The sequence below is a fragment of the Mustelus asterias genome, chromosome 15 (assembly GCF_964213995.1).
Source record: "Mustelus asterias chromosome 15, sMusAst1.hap1.1, whole genome shotgun sequence".
Lineage (NCBI taxonomy): Eukaryota > Metazoa > Chordata > Chondrichthyes > Carcharhiniformes > Triakidae > Mustelus > Mustelus asterias.
The window spans coordinates 92717730-92734839 of NC_135815.1; the positions used below are offsets into that span (position 1 = coordinate 92717730).

Sequence of the window (17110 nt, forward strand, 5' to 3'; positions counted from 1 at the left end):
GATGCAGTAATACGTTGTCTACCAGCATGAGGTGCTGTCCAACATATCGTGCGCAGCATTCCCTGAGAAAACTTAATTTGGTCTTCAGTGTAGACAATTAAATTTCAGCACTCTAGAAGGTAACTTATTTTATTAGGAATGGTTCAAATTGACAAGTGGTCCAGGGATACAACTGAATAATGCTTCAATGTGATAAGAAGCAAATTCGCGTGCATTGGGGGGGGGGGGGGGGGGGGCGCAAGAGAAAGTGCGCGCACGCACACATGGGGTTGGGGGGGAAAAATGAGTTGAGCGCACGTGCAGGGTTGGGGGGGGGCGCACGTGCAGGGTTGGGGGGGGGGGGGGGGGGAGCCCAGTGCGCACGAGGGCCAATGTGAGCCGATATAGAACCAGTTAGATTCCGATGGTCAGTTTAAAGGACCATTATGAAATCTTGGTTCAGAATATCTAGAATGTAGATTGAGACTGTAACCAGGCAGGAATCGTAGGGGGAGGGTGGGAGGAAATTACTGTTTAGAAATGCTGGTCACATTTTATGTCCAGCGTGACAGACATTTGGTTCGCAAGAGTCAAAGTATAATGTGGTAATAAAAGACTGCCGTTTAATAGTACCTCTCTCAATTTGAAAAGTAAATGGCAACCGTCAGATGCTTAATTTAATTACATGTACCTCTGCTATTGCCAATCTGGCAGATAACAGAAACTCAATACGCTGTAGTGACATACCCGACGGATTAAATGATCGTGGATGAGGATGAGTCTCCCACTTGTTGACTAGCACTTGCCGAAGATCAGCAGGGTTCTGAGTCAAGTGATAAAAAGATTAAAGCCCTTTATAATAATACAAAAGGACTAGAAGAAAATGTAAGCTCAGAGGACAAGAGATACGTTTTTAACCACTTCTGGTAGAACGTTTACAAATTTTTCAATCTGTGCTTTTCATGTAGTAACATAATTGCCTGAAATTACAGGTACTGAGGATCATAACCAATATTGAAACTGGATTGACCACAGTACAATTTAATAACACTGCATATCAGAGCACCAACAGATGGTACCACAGGAGAGATGCAGATTTGAACTTCTCACTGAAGAGTTCCAATCTCACATTTCTGTCACAGGTTCCATCAATTCTCTAGAGGAGAGAAAAGTTGGTAGGAGTCCTATTGCCAGGTTGTCATGAGCCTCTGACTGGCTGTCTGACTGAACAGCAGCACTGACAGATGCATAGGAACAGGCTGCCAGGTCTGCAGGAGGTGCATAGCCCAGCAAGACCTGAATAGGAAATAACGGGTTTAAATTATTTTTACTAAACCATCATACATGTACCATACCATAAAATTACAAAATACAGCTTAGACTCACTCTTCAATACTGTAAGTAATAATCTTGAACTTTAAAAATACTGATTGCTGTAAATGGGGAAGTTGACACAAAATAAACCTAGTACTCTTCAAGTTACTTTTAAAGGATCAAGGTGGGAAATGAATTAGAGCTTTCACTCTTGCAATCAAGTCTGAAGCCAGCAGGGACTAATGAGACAAGTCTTCTCCTGCAGCTCTTAAGGATCTACGTGAAATAGTTGGGCAGCTTCAGTACTTGGGTCCCTAGCAAAACATTTCCTCCACTTTTGGTTGTACTTTAATATTCCTCACAGCGACACCAACCAGTGTGAGAAATGGAGGGGAAAAAAGGAGAGGGGATAGCAGAGCAAAAATGTTGCAATGCATAAATCCTTTAGGCACTAAAAAGTGAACAAGTGTTCTCTTGTTAGGATTTCACTAACACTATGGAGCACAAGAAAATTAAACACAAGCAAGCTTTAATATGCTATAGGTATTCTTTCTCAAGCAGCAACCAGTCCATTTAAAATACAAAAACCCACAGCATTTGCTTAGATTACCTATCTGGGCCTGTATGTACATCTGATGGTTAATTTTTTTTTTTAAAAAGTGTACTGTTAGTAATCAAAATGGCCACATGCATAAGCACAAATAATGAAAAAAAAAGACATTTCTAAATGTTTCAGTTTTTGTTTGAAACCAATAGGTAAAATTAAAATCAGTGTTGTCACTAGGTTGTTCAGAGGTACAAGCCCTAACGCCCAATACAAAAATGTTTCCACTTAAGCCAACAACAGTTTGACCCCTTTTATTCAGCTCAAACTATTTTTACCACCACCAACAAGAAGCCTGTATGTTATATTGCTCAGAAAGTTCTCGCCTGACACAACCATGCCAAAGAAAAATTCCAGAGCCACCATTACACAGAAATCCTAGTGGCAACACCGATAAACAGTTTAGCTTCCTTTTACTTCATCAATATGTTGATTTGTATATTTTGGTTAGAACAGCAATTGATTTTTTAAAAATACAATTAAATTCATTTAATTGTTAGTGCATTCTCATGAAGTCCAATCAAGTTAAAACTGAAGTGCTCAGGTTATTAAATCCTCTAAATGTTGCCACGCTTCACTTCAAAAACCAAGTGTAGAAAGATGGAAAAAAGAATCACTTGCAACATGCTGACATTAAAAGGAATCTAATGGCAATAAATCTTTAAAGAAGCTAATTGATTGCCAATTGAGAGAAAGTGAGGTGGTGCAACAGGTTATTTACTGCTGCTAAAATGAGCCAAACAATAATAAACCCTCACGCAAAAACACAAAAGGATGGGAAGGGATGCGCGTCAAGTCTATACATTTGCTGAAGGAGAATCTCTGATGCAATACAGGGTGAAGTTGCCAATGCAGAACAAGTGAATAGAATAGTTTAATCTACTACACTACTTACACCAATTAATCATAATTTATTTTAGATTTAACAAGAAGCAACAAGATATTATCAGTCATTATAGATAGCATCCATTGCAGAGGTAGATGGGTTAAGGACAAGAATTTTTACTGACAAAAATCTAAGCTAGAAAACCAATTCTGTTTCACTCCCTTTACCCCCTATAGAATTAACTTCATTTTATTCATGACGGCCACTGTCAGTGGGCTATTCAGCTGTATATGGAGCCAAATTCTGCCCCTTCTCAAGGAGGGAGGGAGAGAAAAATGGAAATACCAGACAAGAAAACTTTGGCCTGACTGTACCCACCTCCTAGTATTTGTTTACACAATGAAGCATTTGAGAACAAGCAATCAACTAGATTTTACAGCAGGAAATCCTCCAAAAGAAAAATCAAAAATTAGACATATAGCATTTAGTACGATCCAGAAAATGCACCTTACCTTAGGTTCCATGACATAACATTTAAAATAGCGATATTGGAAAACGGTGGATCCTGGGAGAATGACCGTTGCTCTCCATATTAGGCTGCAGAAAAATTGCAGGAACATCTTATTAATACGATCGTTTGATTTTAAATTTTGAGGGCATTACCAACCAAACTTGTTAGAACCTTTAAAGCACATGAACAGTTAGCTAGCATTTTGGACCAGAAGGGAGTACAAAATTACAGGTATGTTAAAGATTGATAACAGTGAAAAATGTATTGGAATAAAAGTATTTTAAGTTTATAACCCAAGGTATTGAGTGCACACTGAAGCTCTAAAATTCTAACTTACAGAACTTGGTAATTGGAGATAACCGATTCAGATATAAAGTCACCAAAGCAGTCAATTTCATGAGGCACTATTGCCTCCTTGATTCCACCCCATCTTTTATTTTTTTAAATATAGATTTTTAAAAATATCAAGAGATACACGGAAGGGGTACTAAAAATCATATCAAAATTCGACCTGTCAAACTGTGGGCTAAAGTGAGCTAACTGAAATGATAAGCCTGATGTACTTGTTCACTTGAGACCCAAGCCTTAAACGAGCCTCTACACATGAATAATCAAGGGGAAAAAAGCAGAATTACTAAACTGCTGGAGCCAAGCCCAAACCAAGCAGAACCTGCTTTTAACTGTCAAAGGCAAAGGGAAACAAATGTGAGAAATACTACCATTCCTCTTATCAAAGAACAAAGAAAAGAACAGCATGGGAACCGGCCTTTTGGCCCTCCGAGAATCAGTAAAGTAGGAAAATAACTGACTGAAATACCAAAAGGTGTCTCAGGGAATTTGTAGATTTCCTTCTCATTCTGGACAGTACTTTTCCTAATTTGAATAGAAATAAAATTAACATATACTAACCACTATTTTGAGTCACAATAGCCAGCTTTCCAATATCATGGACCCTAATTTAGATAGCTTTTAAGTTTTTTTTAAAAAAAAGCTTATTTATCAGTGTCACAAGTAGGCTTACATTAACACTGCAATGAAGTTACTATGAAAATCCCCTAGTCGCCACACTCCAGCACCTGCTTGGGTACAGAGGAACCTAAGCAGCACATCACATCTTTCAGACTGTTTTACACCCATAGCAATAATTGATAGACAATGCCTCCAATTTCATCTGCCAAAATAATTAACAGCAGGGAAAACAAATGAGGGAAAACATATGCCAAGAGAATTAAATACATTTTAATGAATTAAAACTGCAGAAACCAGATAGGTAGCTGCCAGGCTGAATACATGGAATTATTGTACTGCGATTAGACACTTCCTCAAATCTGACTATTTTATCTGGCAACAATCCATCCTCTTTTACACTTACCTATCGTTTGCATCTGGCTCCAGAAGCACTGCTTTCTGTGGATACCAATTACCGAGTACAGCTGAATTTCCACAGACTGCAAACACTTCACCTAAGGTACCAAAGGGGAGAAAGGTTAACTTGAAGGAACAGACATGTATGCGCACAAACTTTAACAGGTCAAATATGAAAAGTATAGATTTTGTAATAACAACTCTGACCATTAGGTTTAGATGTTGACTATCTGAATAACTCAGTAGCCAAGCTACAACTGACTGGCTAATGCGATCGTTGGTTAAGTTAAGCCAATCGCACAATAAAAAGACATAATCCAGGGTTGCACCTAACAAGCACTTATGCAAAGAACTCTGCAGAAAATAATTTCCACTTTTTAATCTATTTCCATATTAATATAGCTAATGTCACTAAAGAAACAGAATCACAGAATCCTACAATGTGGAAGAGGCCCTTCGGTCCATCAAGTCTGTACTGACATGAAAGGCCCAATTACACAAAGAAACAGTACCACAGGCAGGCATGCCGACAGAAAGAAATCAGCAAAGATCCTTTGCAGGAAAAATCCACTTACGTCACCAGCTATCAAGCAGCACTATGCAAACAAATGTTTTCCTCTTCGGATCAGTATGAACTCAAACAGCAACAACTTCCAAAGTTATATGTCTAATGTTGACTTAGATATACTTTAAGTGAACTTTCAAATTCCAATATAACAGCCTGCATCCTTTAGATTGGCTACAAGTTATTAATTAAGCAAGCCACCAAGTGATGCGTAAAATGAACTTCCAGAATAAACAAGTCTTCTGAGCAGAACAAGCTGTTCAACATGCGTCCTTGGTTTGCACACTTCAAAAGTCAAGAAAATGTTTCATTTTGGACTGCTTTAACCCTGAAGATAATGGATTTGGCACCCTTTAAAGAGGAGAAGCCAGAGTCTCCTAGCACCCGTGAGCAGTTTACAGCATGACGAACAGAAGCATTTTACTCAAACTACGGACAGTTGACAATATTGTGCCTTAAAAAAATTTATATCATGTTTCTTGTAAGGGGTATGTTTAAAATTCAGCTATGTTTTATGCTGTGCCTATTTGTCTGGGCACTGAGCAGCTCACATACTGAGAATGTGGGCTAATGATTGATTTTACCTCAGGATGTGTTTGTTTTATTCCGAGTTGATTGATTTTTGTCTATTTCATTTTTCTCCCGGGGTTTCAGAGTAGGATTTTGATGAGGTAGATTGACAGACAGTCATGTGCTTAAGGGGAGGAGCTAAGCTTACAGGAAAATACATAGTTACTGCCAGGTTCTGAAAGAAGCAAGAGGTGTCTCTTTCTTTCTGTCTCCGGAGGCTGTTGTTTGGGACCTGCTAAGGGAACAAAGGTCTCTCTTCAGTGGTGTTCTGGAGGCTCAAGGACTAGTACAAGCATATAAGTCTGTGTGGTGCTGACTGATTTTGAAGAGGATTTTAAGTCTATAATAGGACTATTACTTGAATTAGAACTAAGAGAGATAGGCTAGCAGTTAAGAATTGTACCTTGTCATGTTTAAGTATTTCAACTGGTAAAAGTTAAGCTAATTAGTTATAGTTAAACTGTATTGTTAAATAAAGTTTGTTTTGCTAAAAGCTTCCTAGTGTGTCAATAGAATCATACCTGGAGCGAAACACCTCATGCTAATGCCAGAATAGAAAAACTATTGGGGTCTAGTTGGGCTTCATAACATACTTTGGGTTTCTGCTCTGGTACCTTAACAACAGTAGGTTTTGTAAGATATATGTGTAAGCATACCAGTGGCCAAATGGCAAGTTTCACTTGTGTTTATGGGTGCTCAAATTCACTTGTCATTATTGAGACTTGCACAACAGCAATGTTGAGTTGTTACCAATCAAATGCATTGAACTCATTCATATTTAAACAATCTGGACAAAAAGAGGTCTATGGCAATGTTATCACAGAAGTGCTGCCTGTTAAAATAAACATAGGCAATGATTTGTCCTAAAACAAATGTTCACACATCCAATTAGTGGAAAAAATGATGAGATCTGGCAATAAACCTTTTCTGACGAACATTTCAAGGAAAGAGTGACTAAGAACACTATGAATCATAACTGTCTTATTTTATTACAGATGCACACAGAACAATTCACCAGAATTACTTCCCTGTGATTCACAAGCATGTAGCTACACTCAAAAGTAACTTTGTTGCGTAAATGCCCGCCACACAAACAGATCACATTAATTCAAATCTAAACTGGTTAAAAAAAGGCAAGTATGGCACAAAACTGAAACAATTATTATTAAAATTTAATAACTGCACAAGCAATTGCTGAATATGGAATTTATTTCCTTTCTGATGGAGACATGCATGCATCCACATTTGAGGTTACATTCAGCAGTTTCAGTCTCATACTTATGCAAATTGCTTCAACATATAATTTAACCCTTTAATACCTGGAAGTGTAACTCCCTTGATTTTGAAAGTGACCTGCGAAGTGAACATGTTTGCCAACGTTGAGGCACTATTGAATGGCTGATGTTACCTGGAGTAAAAACACAAGTTAACTGAATTAGTACAACAGTAACAAACTAACATTTGGAAAAATTGTACTGTCTGTGATGTCAAATACTGAACTAATCATTTATGGTGTTTACAAAAGAATCAATTTACTAATCAGATTGCAAAATCCTCTATCAGCACAAAGTTCCTCCCAACCTGTCACAGCACTGAGCTTTTGATTGCAGCTGCGTTGCTGTGAGGTGTCAAGTTGAGGTCAAGTTTCTCCCACTTTGAACCACATTCATGCATCTTGCAGTATCAAATGACGTTGTTGGATTTAAGGGCAGGTCACCAAAACCTTTTGCAGCAGTTACCTTATAGGCAAGCAATGTAATACTCTCACCATTACGCAACAGTCAATTGCTAATCAAATCTCCAATTTATCTTTCCCTAATCAATAAGGAACACACTTCCATCTGAAAATCTGCACAATTTTTGGAGAACATTTTTAGAAATTCTGATACTCCTCCTAAGTAAACATAAAAGAAAGTCTCTACATAATTTCTACTGCAATGCTCAAATATTGTTACAGCTTACTTAAGCCCCAACAGTGTCTTGATTTAAACCTTTACGAATACTTACAAAGGGATTCAAATTTTTCGTTTAGTAGAGTTGAGAAAAGAAGTCTTCAAAATTTCCATGTAACCAGTGTGTGGAGGTACCACTCAAACTGCAGTAAAGTACCATCACCTGCACAAAAGACAGCGTATTGTAATATCATTGCCAAAATTAGGTTGGCAGATATGGAAGTACTGAATCTGTAGTTGGGTGCTGTAAAACAAATGGGTGCTGTCTAATCAGTGATCTTTGACCTTCCACATTTGCACTTCAGCATCATTGCAATACAGTTCTTGAGCTTTCAGAATAACGAAAATTGCTGCATGCAAATTAATCCGGCATACAAGATAATCCCAATTTTAAGGCCACTAGACTCAGCATACAAGTCCAGCCCCTTTCCAGCTAAAATGCGATACTTGCATTAGTCAAGCTTGATTTCCACCCCTGGAAATGCATGTTTTACTTACCTACAAATCAGCACATGGGGTCAAGCAGGCGGTAAGAGTTGCAAGGAGTTTATTTAAGTGCGTCACAAGTAGGCTTACATTAACACTGCAATGAAGTTACTGTGAAAATCCCCAAGTTGTTACACTCCAGCGCCTGTTCGGGTACATTGAGGGATAATTTAGCACGGCCAATGCACCTAACCAGCATATCTTTCGGACTGTGGGAGGAAACTGGAGCATCCAGAGGAAACCCACGCAGACATGGGGAGAACGTGCAAACTCTGCACAGACAGTGACCCGAGGTCAAATTGAACCCGCATCTCTGGCGCTATGAGGCAGCAGTGCTAACCACTGTGCCACCATGCCAAGAACAGACTGCACATGGCATGGCAAGTTACGAACAGAACTGGGTTGACCAGCAAAAGTAGTGAATCACATTTTCGGAAGTTTCAACGGTCAGCTTACACGCCATTTAATTTTGTAAAGTACTTCCGCAATAAATGACCCATGAATACTAAACTTGAAGGTAGTCAGGAGATAATGCTATTACAGGAACACTGTACCACTGCAGCTTGAAAAACTGGCTTATAAATTGTAACCCTGCATTGCGATTTAGTCACTCTTCCATTTTTATCCAAACATTAATTGCAATAAAATGGAGAAAAGCTGCAAATGTTAGGAGTACTCAGGTCTGCAGTCTGTCCTGCGCAGAATTATTATTGACATTTCGTGAGTGGGCACTTAATGAGAATGATGCATTTTAAAAGGTTACAAAATGTTTTGATAATTACGGTTTTCTACTGCATATTCTCCCATCCTTCTCTTTGAACAGTATGTTTTCTCTGTATCGCGCACAAGAAACAATACTTTTCATTGTATATTACTACATGACAATAATAAATCAAATCAAAAATTAAATACTACTCCATTTACAGCAGAAGATAATACTGGAAAATACTGAAGCATAGAGAAGTTACATGCATTTTTCCCCTTTTCCACATGAAATAGATTGACCAATGTACTTGATGTTTTAAGTTTTGTAGTCATTATGGCACTGATTTAACGAAAATAAAAACAGAAATTGCTGGAGAAACTCAGCAGGCCTGGCAATGTATGTGGAGAGAAACAGATGGCCCTTCTACAGAACTAAAAGTAGAAATGTAATGAATTAGTTGGGGAGGTGGATGGAGTAGGTGGGGCAGAATAGAAGGAGGAAAGGGCAAAGGAGAGATTGACAACAGTGTCATCAACATGAGACAAAGGGGAGTGTGTTAATGATGCCATTCAGGGATGAAGAGTGCTAATAGGGCAAAAGGCAAGAGAGCAGAATGTGTTAGTGGGAGCAAAACTGAACAACACAGGACAGGTGGCCACGTGGCGACAGACCAAAGGAACTGAGAAAAAAAAGAGGGGGTCAAAATGGAGGGGGCAGTTTACTGTGTAAAGTTGTTGAACTCAAATGTTGAGCCCAGAAGGTTGGAAGTTGTTCTTCCAGTTTGCTTTGGGCATCACCAGAGCATTGCAGCAGGCCTAGGACAGACATGTGGGCATGAGGGCAAGATATTGAGTTGAAAGGACAAGCAACCGGAAGACTGGGGTTATGCGAAGGTGTTCCACAAAGCAGTTACCCAGTCTGATTTAACCGTTTGGCCAGGTTTGTTTAACAACGCCTTTACTTCCCATCTGTTCGGAGTATTCAAACTGGCATAATAGTGAGTATAAATAACACAGCAAGCTTTGATATAACTTGCACAACGGTTTTGCACTATACCATGAAATTAAGCTTCAACCATATTGCTGCGAGTAACCACAGAACATTCCATGAACATCACCCCAGATTAGGGAAGTAAATTTGCAGCAGTAATCAACAGGCTGTAGGTGTTGCAATGAAGCAATCTTTTGTGTACTATGGGTGAAAGGCCGGACAAAGGCATGACAGGACGGGCAAAGTTTATGTTACTTCCTTCAACTGAAGTGTAGAAGAGCAGCCATTTATGGTTTTCCCTAATTCACCATTCCACATCGGCACCAAAAGAGAAGCCACATCCAGCACACCACATGACAGGAAGCTGGAGCAACAAGGTGAACACAACTCCTGAACTTTTCAGACATTTGTTTCAACAAACATTTCAAACTATGTGCCAAGATACTGGTGAATACAGGAGTCCACATTACATCAATTTTATCCTAAGTGGACTAACTTGATAACTTTGTGTACATTGGCTCATAAAATATATTTTACTTTAAATTCAAAAATAGTTCTAGAAGCACACATACATCTATTATATGTTATTCATGAAGCTGTGCTCATTTGAGGCATTTATAACTTCAGCATAAGTTACAAGTCCAAAGATGTGCAGGTTAGGTTGATTGGCCATGCTCAATTGCCCTTTGTGTCAGGGGGATTAGCAGAGTAAACAGAGGCGGTTGCAGGGATAGGGCTTGGATGGGATTGTTGTCGGTGCAGGCTTGATGAGCCAAATGGCCTCCTTCTGCACTGTAGGGATTCTATGATACTGTCTCACACACTTCTGGTTGGACATCATATGGAGAGCAATGTCAAATCACTGTAAAAGATCCTAGGATGCCATGAGCCTCTGTACAATTCTTAAACCCAGCTGATATAAATTGTATAAACATTTAAAATGTAACTGCTATGGAGGGGCTTGAGTACGTGTACAACATACAGGTATAAAGCAATCACATGTGACAGTTGCAAAATCACCCAAGCAGTGTAAATAGGGTGCTGCCCATTGAAACACTAATAGTTACAGTCTTATTGTGCTTTATGACAACAAAACATGCTTTGCAATCAACTAGTATTTATAAATATTGGACACTTACTTCATACACATGGACTTCTGTAGCCTCATGCTGGTTTGTTTTCTCCGCTTATTGCTCTTAAACCTCCAGGCCTGTATTAAAGGTGAAGTGAATTAAAATGCTCAAAATTAATATTAATGTCACCTTTAATATTATGTTCTTCAGCAGCACTAAATTTTAAGACATTGCGCATTCTTGTTGACCAAATGTAACGTGATATCTGCTCCTTCACAGATGGAAAAGATAATTTACAATTACAGCATCTTTACTAAAATAGCAGATTACATTATTAAAGAATTCTAATAAATTTGTCAAACATAATTCCCCTTTCACAAAAGCATCTTGACTTTGCCTGATTGTGTTCTGATTTTCCAAATATCCTACTACTACCTCCTTAATAGTAGGTTCTAGCATTTTTCCAATGTCAAACATTAGGCTAACTTTCTCCATCTTGTCACCTAGCACTAATTTTTGCAGCATCATGCATCTTTTCTTCCAACTTACAAGTATCTTTAACATCCCGAGTTAGCCCAAGATGATGCATCCTTCTCAAGTCTCCCTCAACGAAAATGCCACTGTTCCAGCTTTATGAAATATCTCATTAAATGTCTGCTATTCCTCTACTGTCTTACTTTTAGCCTAATTTCCCATTCCACTTTAGCCAACTTTGTCTTCATACTCTTGCCTTTTATGTTGACATAGTTTCAGAACTCCATTTCTCACCCTCAAAAAAAAAGTGAAATTCTATTGTGTTTTTAATCACTCTTACCAAGAGGATCCTTTACTCTGAGGTTGTTAATTAATCCCGATTCATTGCATATTAGGTGGATTAAGTGAGGTGGATTGGCCGTGCTAAAATTGCCCTTAGTGTCAGGGGGACTAGCTAAGGTAAATGCATGGGGTTTTAGGGAGAAGGCCTGCGTGGGATTCTGGTCAATGTAGACTCGATAGGCTGAATGGCCTCCTTCTGCACTATAGGATTCTATGATTCTATATTAGTAAGTCTAAAACAGAACATATTGTTGTAGAATTAATTCAGGACAGTTTCTGTGAACTCGTTCTCCATACTACCTTTGTCAATTTGATTTGCTCAATATACATGAAGATTAAAATCTCCCACATGATTGCAATACCTTTCTTACAAGCCAGCATTTCTTGACTTTTTACCCTATCCTAAATTGTAGCTTCTGTCAGGGGGGTTATAAACAACACCCCCAAGTAACTTCTTCCTTTTGCTAATTCCACTCTCGACCCAAAGTTTCTATATTTTGATCCCGTGGACGAAGATCATTTCTCCCTACAGTACTGATCTCATCCTTTGTTAACAAGAGCTAGCTCATCTCTTCCTTTCCTGTTCTACAGGAATGTCAAATACGCTGGAATATTCAGGTCCCAGCAATTTGGTTGGGGGAGGGACTCCTTTTCACTAATACAAACAATTAACACTAGCCGTGGTCACAAACCCACTATTTAGTGGCCAGTTACTCATCTCTCAAACTCCCAAACAGGCGTCGGAGTGTGGCGACTAGCGGATTTTCACAGTAACCTCATTGCAGTGTTAATCTAAACCTACTTGTGACAGTAATAATTAAACTTTAAATCTACCATCCCCTATAAAATTCTACACAGCAAAATCTGCCTCTTTTCGAATGTAGAAGGGCCAGTCTGGCCACCACCATCATCCTTACCGAACTTCAGTCACCAAGCCTCCAAATTTTAAATTCTATCCCTCATTTAAAAATCTCTTACATTTTCAAGCGTTAAAGGTCCCCACCCATAACTATTTTGTTTTTATAATGGCTCTGTGAACCACCTTGAGCGTTTTATGTTAAAGGTGTTTTACAAATTCAAGCTGCTGCAGATTGGCTACCGGGTTGAGAGGGTTGTCCTCTGATGGGAAGCTGCATAAACTGGACCTATGTGAGATGATAATTGAAATAGACATGATTCTGAAGTGGTTTGACTGGGGAAGAGGTTGTTTCCCCTGCTTGGGGAATACAGAGCACAGGGGGTAGTCTTAAAATTAATGGTTGATCATTTGAAGGTTGAGAATAAAAGTTCTGGGGTTGTCAACCTTTGGAATTTTCTTCCCAGAGGGTCGTGGACAGTCCATCATTGAGAATATTTCAGTCAGAGATAGACAGATATTTCAGGGAACCAAGGGTTTTGGGGAGCTGCCAGAACAGTGCAGCTTAAGCAGAAGATCAGCCATGAACATATATTGAACAATGTAACGGGCTTTAGGGGGCCATATGGTCTACTCCTGCTTCTATTTTTAAGTTCTTATTGTGCCTTTAGCTGGCTTTATCTCTCATTCAGGACTCCCTTCCGCATCCCTTTCATGCATCATTATCTCTGCTAACACTACTGTGGAACAACATTTGATTCCTTTCAGCGCAAGGATCCTGGGAGACATTTTCTGACCTTAAATGAATGCAAATTACTGCAGCTCAAAAATATACGAGGATGAATCACACTGGTCACTCAGCGGCAGGTACAAGATCTTTCCTCTGACAATGACTGCTCACACCAAACGGTAAAAATAACATAAAAGCAAAGTGCTGGGATATGAAACAAAAACAGAAAATGCTGGAAAATCTCTGCAGCCTCTGGAGAGAGAATAGAGCCGAACTTTGGAATCTGGACTCTTGGTTTCCCGGAAATATTTGACTCTGAACCCTTGGTTCCCTGAAACATTCGAGTCTGGGTGACCTTTTCCGGGAAATGAGACTTCACCGATGGTTAATGATATTGCGAGGCCACAAACTGCTTTTGTCCTGAATTCCCCATGAAATATCATGGTGGCCATCCTGCAGGAAAAGGGACAGGGCTCTCTTAAAAAAAAGGTTTAATTGGGTGGGGGTTTGGCTGACTTTTTTTTTAAATCTGAAAGGTTTTTGCATGGCAAAAAGCCTTAATTAATCTTAATTTTGCTCCTACCCTACGGATGGGAAAGAGTCCCATCTGGTCTGTGGTCAGTTGGTGCAGATTTACTAAGGAAAAGACACGCACGTGTACTACAACAAAAGCACTGCATAGTCACCCACACATGGAGGAAGGGGGACAACTTCGGTGATGAAATGGCGACCACGCTGACATAGTCCTTCCCCCTTTTTAAAAGAAAGTCTGACGTTCAGATATCTCACCCCACTGCTCAGTCTTGTTTCGTTTTCGATTTTAAAGAAAGACGGCCCAGGAACACGAAGCCGCCGGGGCTGGTCGATGTGGAGGAAAGGCTAGAGGGCAGAGCAAAAGGACGCCCAACTGCTCCTCCCCCGTCAATTCCCCAACCTCCCCCTCAATTCCCGCACCCCCCCCCCCACCCCTCAATTCCCCCACCCCCCCCCTCAACCCCTCAATTCCCCCACCCCCCCCTCAACCCCTCAATTCCCCCACCCCCCCCCTCAATTCCCCCACCACCCCCTCAGCCCCTCAATTCCCCCACCACCCCCTCAGCCCCTCAATTCCCCCACCACCCCCTCAGCCCCTCAATTCCCCCACCACCCCCTCTGCCCCTCAATTCCCCCACCACCCCCTCTGCCCCTCAATTCCCCCACCACCCCCTCTGCCCCTCAATTCCCCCACCACCCCCTCTGCCCCTCAATTCCCCCACCCCCCCCTCTGCCCCTCAATTCCCCCACCCCCCCCTCTGCCCCTCAATTCCCCCACCCCCCCTCTGCCCCTCAATTCCCCCACCCCCCCCTCTGCCCCTCAATTCCCCCACCCCCCCTCTGCCCCTCAATTCCCCCACCACCCCCGCCCCTCAATTCCCCCACCACCCCCTGCCCCTCAATTCCCCCACCCCCCTCTACCCCTCAATTCCCCCCCCCCCCTCTACCCCTCAATTCCCCCACCCCCCCCTCTACCCCTCAATTGCCCCACCCCCCCTCTACCCCTCAATTCCCCCAACCCCCCCCTCTACCCCTCAATTCCCCCAACCCCCCCTCTACCCCTCAATTCCCCCAACCCCCCCCTCTACCCCTCAATTCCCCCAACCCCCTCCCCCTACCCCTCAATTCCCCCAACCCCCCCTCTACCCCTCAATTCCCCCAACCCCCCCCTACCCCTCAATTCCCCCAACCCCCCCTCTACCCCTCAATTCCCCCAACCCCCCCCTCTACCCCTCAATTCCCCCAACCCCCCCCTCTACCCCTCAATTCCCCCAACCCCCCCCTCTACCCCTCAATTCCCCCAACCCCCCCCTCTACCCTCAATTCCCCAACCCCCCCCTCTACCCCTCAATTCCCCCAACCCCCCCTCTACCCCTCAATTCCCCCAACCCCCCCCTCTACCCCTCAATTCCCCCAACCCCCCCCCCTCTACCCCTCAATTCCCCCACCCCCCCTCTACCCCTCAATTCCCCCACCCCTCAATTCCCCAACCCCCCCCACCCCTCAATTCCCCAACCCCCCCCTCTACCCCTCAATTCCCCCACCCCCCCTCTACCCCTCAATTCCCCCACCCCTCAATTCCCCAACCCCCCCACCCCTCAATTCCCCAACCCCCCCCACCCCTCAATTCCCCAACCCCCCCCACCCCTCAATTCCCCAACCCCCCCACCCCCCAATTCCCCAACCCCCCACCCCTCAATTCCCCCTACCCCCCACCACCCCCCACCCCCCACTACCCCCCCCACCCCCCACTACCCCCCCCCACCCCCCAACCCACCTCCCCCTCACCCCCTCACCCCTACCCCCCCCCCCCCTCCCACCCCCCCCCACCCCCCCTACCCTCCCCCCCCCACCACCCCCCCCCCCCACCACCCCCCCTACCCTCCCCCCCCCCACCACCCCCCCTACCCTCCCCCCCACCCCCCTCCCACCCCCCCTACCCCCCCTACCCTCCCCACCCCCCCCTACCCTCCCCACCCCCCCTACCCTCCCCCCCACCACCCCCCCTACCCTCCCCCCCACCCACCCCCCCAACCCCCCCCACCACCCCCCCAACCCCCACCACCCTCCCCCAACCCCCACCACCCTCCCCCCACCCTCCCCCCACCACCCCCCCAACCCCCACCCACCCCACCCCCCCTACCCTCCCCCCACCACCCCCTACCCTCCCCCCACCACCCCCCAACCCCCACCCACCTCCTCCACCCCCACACCCCCCCCCACCCCTCCCCCACCCCCCCACACCTCCCCCACCACCCCCCAACCCCCACCCACATCCTCCACCCCCACCCCCCCCCACCCCCCCCACCCCTCCCCCACCCCCCCCACCCCTCCCCCACACACCCACCCCCCACCCCTCCCCCACCCCTCCCCACACACCCACCCCCCACCCCTCCCCCACACACCCACCCCCCACCCCTCCCCCACACACCCACCCCCCACCCCTCCCCCACACACCCACCCCCACCCACACACCCACCCCCCCCCACCCCCCCACCCACACACCCACCCCCCCCCACCCCCCACCCACACACCCACCCCCCCCCACCCCCCCACCCCCCACCCACCCACACCCCCCACCCCCCACCCCCCACCCCCCACCCACCCACCCACCCCCCCCCACCACCCCCCCTACCCTCCCCCCCACCCCCCCTCCCACCCCCCCTACCCCCCCTACCCTCCCCACCCCCCCCTACCCTCCCCACCCCCCCTACCCTCCCCCCCACCACCCCCCCTACCCTCCCCCCCACCACCCCCCCTACCCTCCCCCCCACCACCCCCCCTACCCTCCCCCCCACCACCCCCCCAACCCCCCCCCCCACCACCCCCCCAACCCCCCCCACCACCCCCCAACCCCCACCACCCTCCCCCCAACCCCCACCACCCTCCCCCCACCCTCCCCCCACCACCCCCCCAACCCCCACCCACCCCACCCCCCCTACCCTCCCCCCACCACCCCCTACCCTCCCCCCACCACCCCCCAACCCCCACCCACCTCCTCCACCCCCACACCCCCCCCCCACCCCTCCCCCACCCCCCCCACACCTCCCCCACCACCCCCCAACCCCCACCCACATCCTCCACCCCCACCCCCCCCCACCCCCCCACCCCTCCCCCACCCCCCCCACACCTCCCCCACACACCCACCCCCCACCCCTCCCCCACACACCCACCCCCCACCCCTCCCCCACACACCCACCCCCCACCCCTCCCCCACACACCCACCCCCCACC

The 17110-nt window shown here is 45.0% G+C and overlaps 1 protein-coding gene across 2 annotated transcripts in view; it reads right to left on the minus strand.

Moving 5' to 3' along the window:
• Positions 1 to 17110, minus strand: part of gpcpd1 (glycerophosphocholine phosphodiesterase 1) — a 56755-nt gene that overhangs the window by 37406 nt on the left and 2239 nt on the right. For both annotated transcript variants that reach the window (XM_078230333.1, XM_078230332.1), the window contains exons 2-7: positions 11008 to 11078; positions 7742 to 7849; positions 7054 to 7142; positions 4607 to 4697; positions 3236 to 3320; positions 727 to 802 (exon numbers count right to left, since the gene is read on the minus strand). In XM_078230333.1, the coding sequence (XP_078086459.1) occupies positions 727 to 802; positions 3236 to 3320; positions 4607 to 4697; positions 7054 to 7102 (301 nt within the window). In that variant the 5' untranslated portion in view covers positions 7103 to 7142; positions 7742 to 7849; positions 11008 to 11078. The remainder of the gene's footprint in view (positions 1 to 726; positions 803 to 3235; positions 3321 to 4606; positions 4698 to 7053; positions 7143 to 7741; positions 7850 to 11007; positions 11079 to 17110) is intronic.